Consider the following 15,774-nt stretch of genomic DNA (forward strand, 5'->3'; position numbering starts at 1 on the left):
CCCACCCCGAGCCCCCCTCTCCTGGTCCATTAGGGCCCTCGTGCTGGAAAAGCTTAATTAAATTGCAGTCCAATCATAATCCATGTTGTTAATTAAACTGGATAATTTATAAGCACAAAGGGGATATTTATTAGCGTGCCCCCCCCCCTACAACCTTTTACTATTGATGCCCCTCCGTGATTGATGCCGACACGCAGGCCGCCGTGCTAGTTGTCTAATGGCCGTGCAATTAAAGGCCCCGTAAATGACCCGCGCCTCATCGCTGCTAATCTCACGCGCTTTGATTGAATTTGTCAGCGCTAATTGAAAAATACTGATATTTAATATCTGTGCTACCGAACGCCTTTAATGAGATCCAGCCTGGTGACCCTGAGGGGGGGTGGCGGAGGTCCATGCATGCCCTTGACGACCCCCCCCCCCCCCCCAGAGGTGGTCCACTGGGACATTCAGTTGGGGTCAAAGGTCACCTGCAGCATCAGTGAGATCAAGTACTTCCATCCAGTCAGTTTGTACATCATGCATTGAACAGAGGGGGGGTCATGTATATATGTATATATATGTGTGTGTGTGTGTGTGTGTGTGTATTTGTATATATATATATATATTGATTATTGATTATATGATATATTGATTTGATATATTGATTTGAGGAATTTCCAATGTTCATTAACAGAGATTTGAATTCACATTTACACTCATCTCACCAGAAGTTATTAAATATGATGAAATATCATGAAATGTTTGAGCAGCAAAAAAATACCGTTCGCTTGTTCTTTTAAAAATCATTTGTAGTTCAGGCAAAAAAACACATCAAAAATTGGTTGTATAAATGTTTTTGTTCAGATGTTGGGTTGTGTGAAGGACCACGCACGCACGCACGCACGCACGCACGCACACACACACACACACACACACACACACACACACACACACACACACACACACACACACACACACATGTATACACAGAAGATTATTTACGATGATGTGTTTTCACATTCTTAAATGGCCTGTGGTCCCAATTTGTGTAATTGGCATTAATCCAAGGGACCAAGGACGCCACGTCACATCATCCCCGCCAGCCAATCATCGTCCGGAGCGCGGCCGGGGGGCGGGGCTTGCGCTGAGAAACCAGCGCAATTAAACGAGAGGAGCGCGATTTAAATCCCAAACATCTCGGGACGCGCAGGGCAGGAAACACGCTCCCTCCCGCTGTCTCTCTGTCTCTCTGTCCCTCCGTCTCTGTGTCTCTGTGTCTCTGTGTCCCTCCATCTCTCCGTCCCTCCGTCGGAGCCTCACGGGAGCAGAACGCACCGGGACCGGGACCCGTGGAAGCGGAATGCCGTTCTCTTGCTCCGCTGCCCGGATGGATGTGACGCCTCTAATCGGATTATCGCCGCTGTAGAGTCGCTCAGAGAGCCGCGGCTCTACCGGGGCTCCTCCGCGCCCCCCCGGCCCCCCCACGCCGCTGGTCGGTCCTATGAGCGCGGCGTTCGGCCCGTCCTTCATGGTGATGCAGCGGCCACTCGGAAGCACCACCGCCTTCAGCATCGACTCCCTGATCGGGGGCCCCCCGCCGCCCGGCCCGGGACACTTCGTGTACACCGGGTACCCGATGTTCATGCCGTACCGGTCGGTGGTGCTCCAGCCGCCGCCGCCGCCGCCTCCTCCTCCTCCACCCTCGGCCCTCCCCGCCGGACACCACCCGCACCTGCAGGGCGGCTTCTGTCCCGGCATGGCGCTCACCTCCACCCTGATGGCGTCGCTGCCCGGCGGCTTCGCCCCGCCGCAGCAGCACGAGGCGGCCCGCAAGTTCGGCGCGCGGGCGCTGCACGCGGCGTTGGAGAAGGCGCACGAGGCCGAGGACGGGAAGAGCTTCCTGACGCACGCGCTCCACGACGCGGACACAGGTGAGCTCAAGCACCGGGACCGGGACCCGGACCGGGACCGGGACCCGGACCGGGACCATTGAGACAGAAGAAAAGGACTGAACGGGAGATTTAAGAAGTTTGACTTTGTTTTTAAGTAAAAACAACTTGAATGTAAATGTTCGTTCCAGAAAACCTGATTAAATATGAATGAATGAAGAATAGAAATAATAGAATAAACACTTGAATCGAAATGTCAGGTTTAGTTACAAAATCTTCAATTAAGTTCAACTTTAAATGATTTATTTAAAACGTTTTCACTCAAATCAACACACTCGTTCACAAATTCCTTCACCCATTGTTTTACATTAAAACATGTAAAAATTAATTTAAATTCTTTATCTATTTATCATCGGATTAATAATTAAGGTCCTAAATAAATAAATGCGAGTAATGTTTTAATTATTCAATCAGATAAAGTAATTAACTATTTGGTTAATTCACATCTTAACTAGTTTATTTAAGACACACAACAAACACGGATGGATTCTTTATTAATGTCTGATAAAGAACTAATATTATTATTATAATAATATTAAACTGATATTATTTCATATTTTAGTGAGTGAACGCGACGTGAGACGCGCGTGCGTGAATGACACGGATCGGATCTCCGGTCAATAAATCTGAAGTATCGGTAACGAGCTTCGCGTAACATCTGTGATCAGGTCTCTAATGAACGACCCCCCCCCCCCCTCACAGCCCCCCCTAAAGAAGCGTCCCGGGAGGAGGACCTGGTCCGGAAGGAGGACTTCTCCATGGACAGCGACCTGGACTACAGCTCCGACGACAACCCCCCCTCCGCGTGCCACAAGGAGGACGCCGGGGGCCCGGAGGACGGCACGCACGCGCACGGCTCCTCGTCCGGGGGGGGCGGATCCGGGAAGAACCGGCGGCGGCGCACCGCGTTCACCAGCGAGCAGCTGCTGGAGCTGGAGAAGGAGTTCCTCTGCAAGAAGTACCTGTCGCTCACGGAGCGCTCGCACATCGCGCACGCGCTCAAGCTGAGCGAGGTGCAGGTGAAGATCTGGTTCCAGAACCGGCGCGCCAAGTGGAAGCGGGTCAAGGCCGGCAACGTCAACAACAAGTCCGGGGAGCCGTCCCGGAACCCCAAGATCGTGGTCCCGATCCCGGTGCACGTGAGCCGCTTCGCGATCCGCAGCCAGCACCAGCAGATGGAGCAGGCCCGACCGTAGGGGAAGAAACGGGGCCGGAACCGAAGTCATGGGCCCTGGACTCGAGACTGGAAGCGAGCCGGCGCCGTGACGTCACGGGGTCCACAACGCGGTGATTCGGTGTGACGTCTCATTGGTATTTAACTGGATCAGAACAACGAACAAGCGGCTCTGATTCGATCTGTACATTATTTTAGAAAAACACGCAATTATAAAGATGACGGATTTTTACTTCTCTGTCACACATGAAATATTCATATTAAAACGTTTTAAGTCGGTAAGAAATGAAATACATTCAAATCAAACACGAGACTCTTGATGACGTTTAGAAACGTCTAAAACTGAGGATGACGGTGATGAAGATGCCGCCATGTAAATAAGACACTTTGGGACCAAACGGAGGACTTCCGGTGCACATTTCTCCACAAACATTGTCTCCATGAACTTTCTGCTTCTAAAGATTTTTTGGATCAAACTGTTTTTTTTCTCTCGCTTCAGTTCATTTTTATAACTTTATTTTGATTATTTTCGTTGTTTTGGGGCAAAAGTGACGCTGCTAATTTATTTATATCAAACATTCCCTGACGAATTAAAAGATGAAACCTGTGATTGATGACAAACTAAAGTTATTATGTTTAATAAAATACACATTGTTTAAATCTATCTAATCATTTTATTTTGAAAGCCAGAAGCTGCCAAAACATCTGGAAATATAAAACATGTTTATGAATTGATTGAATCTTGATTACATATTACTTTGATAAGTTAAAAAATCCGTTTATCTAATAAAATGATGCTGATTAGTCACGCGGCACGCAGCCCGGAGGTCAAAGGTCACGTGATCACAGCCCGATTGTTGACAGCAGAGATGCGGGGGGGGGGGCGTCTCCACGAGGCCCCGTGCACGTGCTTCTACCTGAGACGTCAGGTTTTATTTGATTTAAAGCAGCGGAATTAAATCAGATTTATTAAATATGTTTTAGCTCACAAATAACCAGGAACATTATTATTATTATATCAAATGATCGTGTTCAATTCATTGGAGCTTTTGCCGTATTTTAATTAAAGTAAAAAGCGACGAGGATCAATAATATAAAGTAAAGAATGTCTCTGTCAGCCTGGCGCGCGCCCGTCCGGGTGAGGCTCGTGCACCCGGATGAGATGCCACAAACAATCAACAAACACGAATAATAAAATAAACACTTCAAACACACCTCCGCTCCTCCGCTTCCGGCCGCTCTCTGTTGGATCGGATTTATCTCCCAGAGTTCACAGCGGCTCCCTCACAGTTCGGAACCAGGTCGCCACTGGACTCGGATGAGACGGCGCGCGCCGTTTCCATAGCAGCAGCTTTTTCGTTATGTTTAAGAAAAGTTCACAATGTTTGGATCTCAAGCGAAAATAAAGCAATGTTTTATAATTTAATAATTGTATGAAGCAGAATCATTTATTATATTATTCATGGTTATACACATATAAACAATAAAATATTACAATATAACAACTTGTTTTCACGGAAACGTTCCTGCCATTTAAAATAAATCCAGTAATTATAAAAACATAAATCATAAATCTCTGAAAAGAATGTTGAAATTTTAATTTTGAAATTAAAATGATTAAGAACAGTTTGACCATTTTAGAAGCTTATCCCGTTGTATTGAAACAATCAGGACTTCTATTGCCCGAAAAACCTTTTATTAAATAAAATTGTTCCATTGTCAATCCTTCAAGTTTATGGAATCATGAAACTCAAAATCCTTCAGCTGAAAATTCCATAATGATTCATTTAAATTTTTACTGCGTAATTTTTTCCCCTTTTGAAAAAGTAAAATTAGCAACCTGAAAAACACACACACACACACACACACACACACACACACACACACAGACTCAGACACACACACACACACACACACACACACACAGACACACACACACACACACACACACACACGGAGACAAAAAGAGAAGACGTTAAATGAAGCATTTTTCTGGTCTTTATTGGAAAGAGACACATTACAGTAGGAGACTCTGTATTAAGTATAATTTTTAAACAACATTACTGTACAGCCAACAAAAAAAAAATAATAATTAGAATAACAGGATCAATAATCAGTCTGGGCGATAAATCATGATAACAAAAACCTGGATGGACTTCGGAGGGAGAAATATGTACAACAGAAGTGTGAGCGGGTGCGTTCATAAATAACGTGGGGACAGACCTGGTGGGCGGAAGCATTTAGGAAACATTTACAGGTGAGCGGAAATATGAATGAATTAAAATGATTATTAACGCTGTTGCCTGCCAGTGACATCATCATTATTCATCATTAGTTTCCACCTCATATCTTTTCTTTCGCTGGCTCAGCTGACTGAACGCTAGCTGTAGCTTCGCAGGCAAACCAACCCGGCGTGATAGCATGCTAACATCTAGGCATCGCAGAATGATGCGGTCAGCTAACAGCTAGCGTTAGCGCTAGAACACGATGAGGGGAAGAGTGACGGACGGAACGTGATTTAGTGCATTTCTGTCATTAATAAAAAGACGTCAGTCGCTGAGGGTCCGATGGCCGGGACGAGTCGGTGAATATTGCTTTGACGTGTGATGTGGCGCCGAGTGCGGACTCACACCCAGACCACAGCTTCGGGTATTACTTCCTGGTCCTGGTTCCAGCCCTTGGCGTGGGGGAACCACTGGCTTCCAGGTTTGGGGCCCCTCGGTACCTCCGGTGACTCATCGAGTCCACAAACAGAATAAAATACTTCCTCTCCGCAAGAACTACTTCCTGTGTCCACTTAGACGCACAAAGGGAGAGATTATCTACAAGGAGGTTCACAGACCAGAGAAGAAGAAGCCCTTCTTTATGATTCGCTCAGCCGATCAAGGAGACCTTCTGATTGGACGGGAGGAAACATTACAGCTGTTATTCTACAAAGAAGAAGATGACCCTTTTTAAACTTCAGAACCATCAGAACCACGTGGCTCACATTTCGGTCGGTTCCGATTGGATCCGACACACAGAGAGAAATATAACCAAACAAAAACACAAACTTTACAATAAATAAATAACCCCAAAAGGTTGAAGAGAGTCCAAAATCCAGAGTAACTCCATCTGAACGCTAATATTTACAAGGACTCATACACATGTTCTTGGACTAAAACAGAAACCTCTGGTTCTGGTGGTCCGTGGCGGCCATCTTTGTTTTGAAGTTGAGAAGAGCAGCGGGTGTCTAGGGGACATGCGATCTATCACTCCTCTGCTCCCTCGTTCCCTTAAAACATCCACATATTTGCAAAAGAGTTCACGAAATTCATGAAAGAAGAGGAGGGTCCTCTCCGAGGAGACGATATGATTGGTTCAGAGCGTTAGTCCCGCCCTCAAGGTGAAGATTCACGCATTAAATTAAAGATGAGGTACGTTGTCACGGGGAGTAAGGATCAAGTGACCCGGCTCCCAAAAAAGCTGGCCAAGTGTCCCACAATGCTTTGGGGTTCAACCCTGGACGGTACTGGCGGTCTGGTCCTACAACAGGAAGTCGTTCCTCACACCCAAAAAGTAACACGTGCGCCCGGCCCGCCGGCCTCAGATGAGGGCGGAGCCGCTGGCGCTGTTGTTACGGTTGGTGTTGCGGCGCGGCAGGTTGGGCGTGGCCATCAGCGGGTAGCGGTCGTCGGGGCAACCGTACTGGGTCAGCGTGTCGACAACCTCCTGGCTGCTCGCCTGGCGGGCGTACGCCATCGGGCTGTTACCGTGGGCGTCCCTCGCCATCAGGTCCACGCCGTACTGAGGGGAGGGGACATCTATTTTATTAAAATATCATGAACGATTCGTAGGAATTCTAAGAACGTTGTCGACGCACTTCCTTCCTGTACAGATGTTTCACAATAAAAGCCTGCCATCCAAAGCATTTAAGCGCTGTACAAAACCCACAGGGGTCAGAAGTTACTACCTGTGTAATACCTGTTACTACTCAAGTACTACGTGGGTAATACCTGGTTACTACTCGAGTAATACCTGGTTACTACTCGAGTACTACGTGGGTAATACCTGGTTACTACTCGAGTACTACCTGGTTACTACTCATGTACTACCTGTGTAATACCTGGTTACTACTCGAGTACTACGTAGGTAATACCTGGTTACTACTCGAGTACTACCTGGTTACTACTCATGTACTACCTGTGTAATACCTGGTTACTACTCGAGTACTACGTGGGTAATACCTGGTTACTACTCGAGTACTACGTGGGTAATACCTGGTTACTACTCGAGTACTACCTGGTTACTACTCGAGTACTATGTGGGTAATACCTGGGTACTACTCGAGTACTACCTGGTTACTACTCATGTACTACCTGTGTAATACCTGGTTACTACTCGAGTACTACGTAGGTAATACCTGGTTACTACTCGAGTACTACCTGGTTACTACTCGAGTACTACCTGGTTACTACTCATGTACTACCTGTGTAATACCTGGTTACTACTCGAGTACTACGTGGGTAATACCTGGTTACTACTCGAGTACTACCTGGTTACTACTCGAGTACTACGTGGGTAATACCTGGTTACTACTCGAGTACTACGTGGGTAATACCTGGTTACTACTCGAGTAATACCTGGTTACTACTCGAGTACTACGTGGGTAATACCTGGTTACTACTCGAGTACTACCTGGTTACTACTCATGTACTACCTGTGTAATACCTGGTTACTACTCGAGTACTACGTAGGTAATACCTGGTTACTACTCGAGTACTACCTGGTTACTACTCATGTACTACCTGTGTAATACCTGGTTACTACTCGAGTACCACGTGGGTAATACCTGGTTACTACTCGAGTACTACCTGGTTACTACTCGAGTACTACGTGGGTAATACCTGGTTACTACTCGAGTACTACGTGGGTAATACCTGGTTACTACTCGAGTACTACGTAGGTAATACCTGGTTACTACTCGAGTACTACCTGATTACTACTCATGTACTACCTGGTTACTACTCATGTACTACCTGTGTAATACCTGGTTACTACTCGAGTACTATGTGGGTAATACCTGGGTACTACTCGAGTACTACCTGGTTACAACTCACGTACTACCTGGTTACTACTCGAGTACTACCTGGTTACTACTCGAGTACTACCAGTGTAATACCTGGTTACTACTCGAGTACTACGTGGGTAATACCTGGGTACTACTCGAGTACTACGTGGGTAATACCTGGGTACTACTCGAGTACTACGTGGGTAATACCTGGGTACTACTCGAGTACTACGTGGGTAATACCTGGGTACTACTCGAGTACTCCCTGTGTAATACCTGGTTACTACTCGAGTACTACGTGGGTAATACCTGGGTACTACTCGAGTACTCCCTGTGTAATACCTGGTTACTACTCGAGTACTACCTGGGTACCACCTGGTTACTACCTGCATGCTAGGGGACTACTGCGTTCTCCACCCTACCCAGATGAGGAGCTGTGTGAGGACCACGTTGCCCTTGCGGCCGGCGAGGTGCAGCGCGTTGCGTCCATCTCCGTCCCCGCAGGTCTCGTTGACCTGCTGCCTCGACCCGTGAGCAAGCAGCAGGACCACGGCGCGCAGGTCCTCCTCGGCCGTGGCCCTCAGCAGCTGCTGACCCAGGGAGAGCTCGGCGGTGGGCAGCGGCGCCACGAACAGACGCTGCTCGTACTTGGCCCGGATCCAACGCTCCCTCTCCTCCCTGAGGACGGGAAACAAGGAGGCTGAGCACACCCCTTCAAAATAAGACATTTCACAGAAATATCTTAGCGGGAAACACGTGATAGACTTTGGATGTTTCTTTAAATATGCCACAAAATATAAAGTATACGTGAAAAGAATAAAGAAGAAATACTTGACTTGACTTGAAGAAATACACTTTGATGCAGTACTTATTCTACGAATAGTACATAAAGCGCTCACATTCATAAAAAGCAGAATACTATTCTAAAGTAAGACTCTTGATCTGATTTACTCCGTGTTTTGGTCACGGATTCGAACCCGCGGCTCGCGTCCCCCGACGATGACGTCCTCTCTTAAATGAGACGGACGCATTGTTCACCGATCGAGTGTCATGAACTCCTGATCCGTCTAATCCGCACAAATCCCTCCAGTACGCAGCAGCTCAGTGGGATTAGTGTGTGTGTGTGTGTGTGTGTGTGAGTGAGTGGGGGGTCATTGAGCTGCCCCCCCCCCCCTAACTAAATATCAACACCTCCTCCAGGGGGGCCGAGGCTGCAGGAAATGGAGAACAGTGGTTGATACTTCCACCAAGAAATGATGACTCCAGTGTGTGTGTGTGTGTGTGTGTGTGTGTGTGTGTGTGTGTGTGTGTGTGTGTGTGAACATGAAAGACAAACATTTGCTTATTACAACTTAAACTGGTTTAAAATGTGATTGAGTTTGACCTCTGACCTGTAATAAAGCTTCTGCGGTGATATAAGAGGCTCGTGGGAGAAAAGGTCTTTGGTTTCATCACTTAATGACAAAGATGTGACTTTCGACCGACGTGATATTTCATTTATTGTCTGATGCATTTTTACAGTTAATCAGAAATAAGAAACCGAAGTGAGTGTGGGAAGAAAGTGCACGCGGAGATTGTTTGCAGGCGGTGAGGGGGGGGGGGCAGAATATAATTAACTCTCTTCCTGGAGACCTGTGTGTGTCCTCGGGGGGCGGTAGGCGGCGGCGGCGGCTAGCATCACGGAATGTTCCGGGGGCTTTTTTCCTTCCTGCCCCGACCCAGAGAGAGAGAGTAGGGAGGCTGGGCACAAGACTACGGCCCACAGCCCCCGGACAAAGCCTGGGGGTGTGTGTGTGTGTGTGTGTGTGTGTGTGTGCGCGCTCAGCGGGACTCTGGCCTTCTGTCCTCCAGAGGACGGAGAGGAAATGCGAGGCCACTGGACCCAGGAAACGCATGCCTTCCCCCGCCGCTAGTGTTGCTAAGGGCCTGGAGGTAACACACTGTGCTTGTGTGTGTGTCCGTGTGTGTGTGTGTGTGTGTGTCCGTGCTCTTAAAAGTAGAAGTTTGCTTTAAATGGCTCATTTTTAGACTGAAGTCTGGTGAGTCTGTGAGCTTCATGGTGGTGGAAGTTATTCTGGAATCTATCGCTTTAACGCACACTCTCTCCTCAGTTGTGTGTTTGTGTAGGGTTGGTACTTAGTTGTGTGTTGTGATGTGTGTTTGTGTAGGGTTGATACTTAGTTGTGTGTTGTGATGTGTATTTGTGTAGGGTTGGTACTTAGTTGTGTGTTGTGATGTGTGTTTGTGTAGGGTTGATACTTAGTTGTGTGTTGTGATGTGTGTTTGTGTAGGGTTGATACTTAGTTGTGTGTTGTGATGTGTGTTTGTGTAGGGTTGATACTTAGTTGTGTGTTGTGATGTGTGTTTGTGTAGGGTTGATACTTAGTTGTGTGTTGTGATGTGTGTTTGTGTAGGGTTGATACTTAGTTGTGTGTTGTGATGTGTGTTTGTGTAGGATTGATACTTAGTTGTGTGTTGTGATGTGTGTTTGTGTAGGGTTGATACTTAGTTGTGTGACCAGTTGTGTGTTAGTGTGTAGCTATGATCAGAAGCTAACAAGTCCTGAACACACACCTCTGGACAGCGGAGAGGCTAATTGCACTAATTAACCACCCATAGTATGTGTGTGTGGAACAGACACACACACACACACACACACACACACACACACTGTGTGGGTCTCTTTTCACATCCCATTAGACAAAGCGTGATGCGCCCCAGCACCAAGGCATGCTGGGTAGATAATTAAACATGAGTCCTTGTGAGACGCTTCATGAGCAGCAGCCCCGGGGGGGGGGGGGGGGGGGGGGGGTAAGGTGTGTGTACGTGTGTGTGTGTGTACGTGTGTGTGTGTTTGTCTACGTCAAATAAATGAAACGCTAAAAGACACCAGCCAGAGGAAACAAACACAATGTCTCTAATGTCTCTACTGTCTTTTCACTAATGTCTCTCATGTCTCTACTGCTGCCTTTACTGGTGTTGCAAAGCGTTGCCATGGAGACGCTTCCATTGGTGCTTTGTTTGCACACGGTGAGCTTCCTGTGAGGTCATGTGACATGTGTCTGAGGATCACAGAGTAAATAAACTTTATTTTCTGCAAGAACAGAACGATCAATAACTTTTAAAACAAATAAAAACATGCGAATCATCAGCCTGAGACAAAAAAGGACTTCCTCCTCTGGAAACCCTTTCAAAATAAAACTCTAAAGACAAGAGGTGTGATGTTTTAGAGTCTGGTGTGTGTGTGTGTGTGTGTGTTGGGGGGGGCTTGAGGTGACACGGTGTCAGTGGCATCTCCTCTGGCCTAATTAGCCCTCTAATTAATAGATTATTGGGGGCGGGGCATCAGCTAGCCGCCCGAGCTAATGTGCCTTTAAAGATGGACGACTTCTCTCACCCGAGTTTCTGTCCCTCGCTACCGAGCAGAGGAGAAGACAAAAGGAGAGCAGAAGAAATCAATTAGCCTCTGCTAGCGGGTCGTTAGCTGCCCTTGGATGGGCAGAGATAATTAAAGGGAGAGGGGGGGACGGGGGGGACGGGGGGGACGGGGGTAGTCAGCCATGACACTCGACTGGGTGGAGACGGAGAGGTTAAATCAGATGGAGATAAATAAAGAGACAGACAGAGGTTCTGTGCGTGGAGACACACTGCTCCAGCAACACCACAGAAGAAGAGAGGAGACCTGGATACAAAGGAGGGGAAGAGGAAGAGAGACGTACGGGCTGGTGGTCAAACTTTATCGATGAGTTCTACAAAAACGTGGCAGGAAGCTAGAAAGAAAGACCTGGTCCTGGTCTACAACATGAGGAAGAGGACGAGGAAGAAGCAGAGAGCAAGAAGAGCAACAAGGGGAAGGAGATGAGGTGCAAGAAGAAGAAGAGGAAGGGAATGAGGAAGAGGAAGAAGTGTGTTGCCACAACAGTCTTCATCAGATTCCTGATCAGATCAATGGATCCCACAGGAAGTCAGAACGTTGGCATCACAAATGTTTACCAGCCGCTCCCCGTGATCCCATTCAATCCAAACACATTACCCACAATCCCCCTCCCCCGTCCTCCCTCTGCTTTAGTCTATGACCAATTTGCCTACTGAGCCAATTAGCCAAAGGGGGGTTTTGGGGGGGGGGGGGGGGGGGGCCTGGCTAGCGTGGGCGAGGCGGAGGACGGCCGGCCGGAGTCACGTTATTTATTTCTTGGTTATTAAAATAAGGCACGGAGGTTAATCTAATGACTCACGCATAAAGAATGGGCTTTAGTTTGCCCCCCCCCCACATTAACATAACCCCGCCGCCGTGACAAACGATGAGTGGCCCCCGTGATTGGCCCGTGTCAGCCGCCTTAATGTCAACAGTAAATTGGGGGGCTCGTTAGGCGAGTTGGGGTGGGGAGGGGCAGGAGGGGGTCAGTCATGTACAAAATAATGTCTATTAGGACTAATTTAATCAAGGCCTCCCTTTTACAGATGAATTAGAATGTGGGGGCCAATTATTCCTCAAAGGTTGCTGCGGCCTGTCTGTCAGAGGCCTCGTCTTCTTCTTCTGTGGTGTGTGTGTGTCGGCTGCAGACGATGAGGGGAGGGAATCGGAGAGTTAACGGACCGCAGAGGAATCGCGCACACACGCACACACACACACACGCACACACACACACGCACACACACGCACACACACACACACCGCGCGCACAAAGACAAGAATACAGAGTCTGATCTGATGAAGAACTCATTCGAAGCCATTAAAGGATTAAGGGGGCAAATGTAAAACTCTTATTTTGAAGGAGACAAAGCAGACTTCCTGCCTGAGGAACACAACAATCTATATTACTACAGAGCTGCTCCTTTTGGGCATTTCTATTCTAGAATTTGTGCGTCTCCTTGTGTTTCATCCACCACAGAAGAAGACGCTTCTTATTTTGTTAATAATCGTTTGAGATCGTTGATTAGAGGTTTGTATTTGAGGCCTCTGATGGGTCATGTGACCAGTCAGCTCTGTGTTAGGATCACAGAAACAGTGTGGGGACACCCCCCCCCACCACTGCCTCTGACCCTTGGGGGCAATTACCTTGTGATGTGGGCCCCCCAAGTCGCCTGCTCTGAGCCCAATCGGGGGCAGCCGCCGCACCTGCCCCCCCAGGTCTAATTTTAAATCTGTTAACGCTGGCCTTTTCTTAGGGGGAACAAGACTAATCTGTTCCCATAAAGGACTACCCCCCCTCCCCCAGCCCCCCACCCTGCCCCCCCTCGCCAAGGCCCGCAGCGCCGCCGGACCTGCTGCTGAATTATTACTGACCGAGCATTCGTCATGTGGGGCCTCGCCTTAAGTGAGCGGCAGCGAGAAGCGTAGCTTAGCGTAGCGTAGCTCATTCTTCAGCCCCCGGAAAGCTGCTCATTTGTCCCCCGTCTGATTAGCACCACCATCGTTCACCTCCACCAGGTACTATAGACTCTGAAGGCCTCAGCTCCACCAGCCACTGACGTAGACTATAAAGGCTTCTGCTCCACCAGCTAGTGACGTAGACTATAAATTAGGGATGGGGCCGATCCGATCCAGTATCGGTATCGGGACCCGATACCAGAGAAATTCGGGTATCAAATTTTCCGATACGACCTTTGGAGATTTCCGATATCAATGAGCCATGTCTGCGCTTTAACGTCGTCTGCTGAAATGACTCCAAAGGTGATCCCCGTCTGCTAGTCTGCTAGTCTGCTATCCTGCTAGCCTGCTAGTTGGCTGCAAACTGTGGAATGGATTTCCTGCGCGTGTCTCATAACTGTCTCATTGAGCCGCGCCTCCGTTCAGGAATCCATTCCACAGTTTGCAGCCAGCTAGCAGGATAGCAGGCTAGCAGGATAGCACTGAGGCTGGACTGTTTAGCACGGCAGCCAATATCGTGGATGAAAAAAGGAATCGTCTAACTGCAGAGAGCAGAAATGCTCATATTCCTCAAGAAGAACCTGCCGATGTCAGATTTGTTGAACACTACATCACTTCCTCAGAGTCAACTTTAAGACATACAAGTTTTGTTTTCTTTTAAAGAATAGTTAGACTCTGGTGTTTAGTTTATTACAGGTCATCTTAAGTGCTGTTCTGATGCACACTGTTTTAAAACTTATTGTGTGTGTGTGTGTGTGTGTGTGAGGGAGAGTAAGTGTGATTGCGTGTGTGAATGAGTGAGTGAGACTGTGTGTCAAGTGTGTATGTGTGTGTGTGTAAGATGTTCACACTTGCACTTTTTATATTTCTAAGTTTTTGAGACTCAAGTATTTGACATTTATGAAATTAAATAAATATTGACATGACAATCAATCTGAAACCCTTAGTTTCAAATTTGTTTTCAGAATTTGTTCTGTTAACAGGATTTCCTGTTTTTCAAACACAGCTCCGGTATCGGAATATTATCTGTATCGGCCGATATCCAAATTTAGGTATCGGGATCAGAAGTGAAAAAATGTGGATCGGTGCATCCCTACTATAAATGCTGCTGCTCCACCAGCTAGTGACGTAGACTATAAAGGCTTCTGCTCCACCAGCTAGTGACGTAGACTATAAAGGCATCTGCTCCACCAGGTAGTTATGTAGACTATAAAGGCCTCTGCTCCACCAGGTAGTGATGTAGACTATAAAGGCCTCTGCTCCACCAGGTAGTGATGTAGACTATAAATGCTTCTGCTCCATCAGGTAGTGACGTAGACTATAAAGGCATCTGCTCCACCAAGTAGTAATGTAGACTATGAAGGTCTCTGCTCCACCAGGTAGTGATGTAGACTATAAAGGCCTCTGCTCCACCAGGTAGTGATGTAGACTATAAAGGCCTCTGCTCCACCAGGTAGTGACGTAGACTATAAATGCTTCTGCTCCACCAGGTAGTGACGTAGACTATAAAGGCTTCTGCTCCACCAGCTAGTGACGTAGACTATAAAGGCCTCTGCTCCACCAGGTAGTGATGTAGACTATAAATGCTTCTGCTCCACCAGCTAGTGACGTAGACTATAAAGGCTTCTGCTCCACCAGCTAGTGACGTAGACTATAAAGGCTTCTGCTCCACCAGCTAGTGACGTAGACTATAAAGGCTTCTGCTCCACCAGGTAGTGACGTAGACTATAAAGGCATCTGCTCCACCAGGTAGTTATGTAGACTATAAAGGCCTCTGCTCCACCAGGTAGTGATGTAGACTATAAATGCTTCTGCTCCACCAGGTAGTGACGTAGACTATAAAGGCTTCTGCTCCACCAGGTAGTGACGTAGACTATAAAGGCTTCTGCTCCACCAGCTAGTGACGTAGACTATAAAGGCTTCTGCTCCACCAGCTAGTGACGTAGACTATAAAGGCTTCTGCTCCACCAGCTAGTGACGTAGACTATAAAGGCTTCTGCTCCACCAGGTAGTGACGTAGACTATAAAGGCATCTGCTCCACCAGGTAGTGACGTAGACTATAAAGGCCTCTGCTCCACCAGGTAGTTATGTAGACTATAAAGGCCTCTGCTCCACCAGGTAGTGATGTAGACTATAAAGGCCTCTGCTCCACCAGGTAGTGATGTAGACTATAAATGCTTCTGCTCCACCAGGTAGTGACGTAGACTATAAAGGCATCTGTTCCACCAAGTAGTAATGTAGACTATGAAG

The 15,774-nt window shown here is 47.6% G+C and overlaps 2 protein-coding genes across 9 annotated transcripts in view; one reads left to right on the forward strand and one right to left on the reverse strand.

The window, feature by feature from the left end:
• Window positions 1-1,149: 1,149 nt before the first annotated feature.
• On the forward strand, window positions 1,150-3,762 carry gbx2 (gastrulation brain homeobox 2). The gene is made up of 2 exons (XM_078103900.1): window positions 1,150-1,910; window positions 2,631-3,762. The coding sequence occupies exons 1-2, from the start codon at window positions 1,481-1,483 to the stop codon at window positions 3,122-3,124; spliced, it is 924 nt and encodes a 307-aa protein (XP_077960026.1). The 5' UTR covers window positions 1,150-1,480; the 3' UTR covers window positions 3,125-3,762.
• Window positions 3,763-5,082: 1,320 nt separating this feature from the next.
• The window catches only part of agap1 (ArfGAP with GTPase domain, ankyrin repeat and PH domain 1), a 64,140-nt gene continuing 53,448 nt past the window's right edge, over window positions 5,083-15,774 (reverse strand). For all 8 annotated transcript variants that reach the window (XM_078103894.1, XM_078103892.1, XM_078103895.1 and 5 more), the window contains 2 exons: window positions 8,575-8,830; window positions 5,083-6,888 (listed from right to left, as the gene is read on the reverse strand). In XM_078103894.1, coding sequence (XP_077960020.1) covers window positions 6,688-6,888; window positions 8,575-8,830 — 457 coding nt within the window. In that variant the 3' untranslated portion in view covers window positions 5,083-6,687. The remainder of the gene's footprint in view (window positions 6,889-8,574; window positions 8,831-15,774) is intronic.

The sequence above is a fragment of the Gasterosteus aculeatus genome, chromosome 1 (genome assembly GCF_964276395.1).
Source record: "Gasterosteus aculeatus chromosome 1, fGasAcu3.hap1.1, whole genome shotgun sequence".
Lineage (NCBI taxonomy): Eukaryota > Metazoa > Chordata > Actinopteri > Perciformes > Gasterosteidae > Gasterosteus > Gasterosteus aculeatus.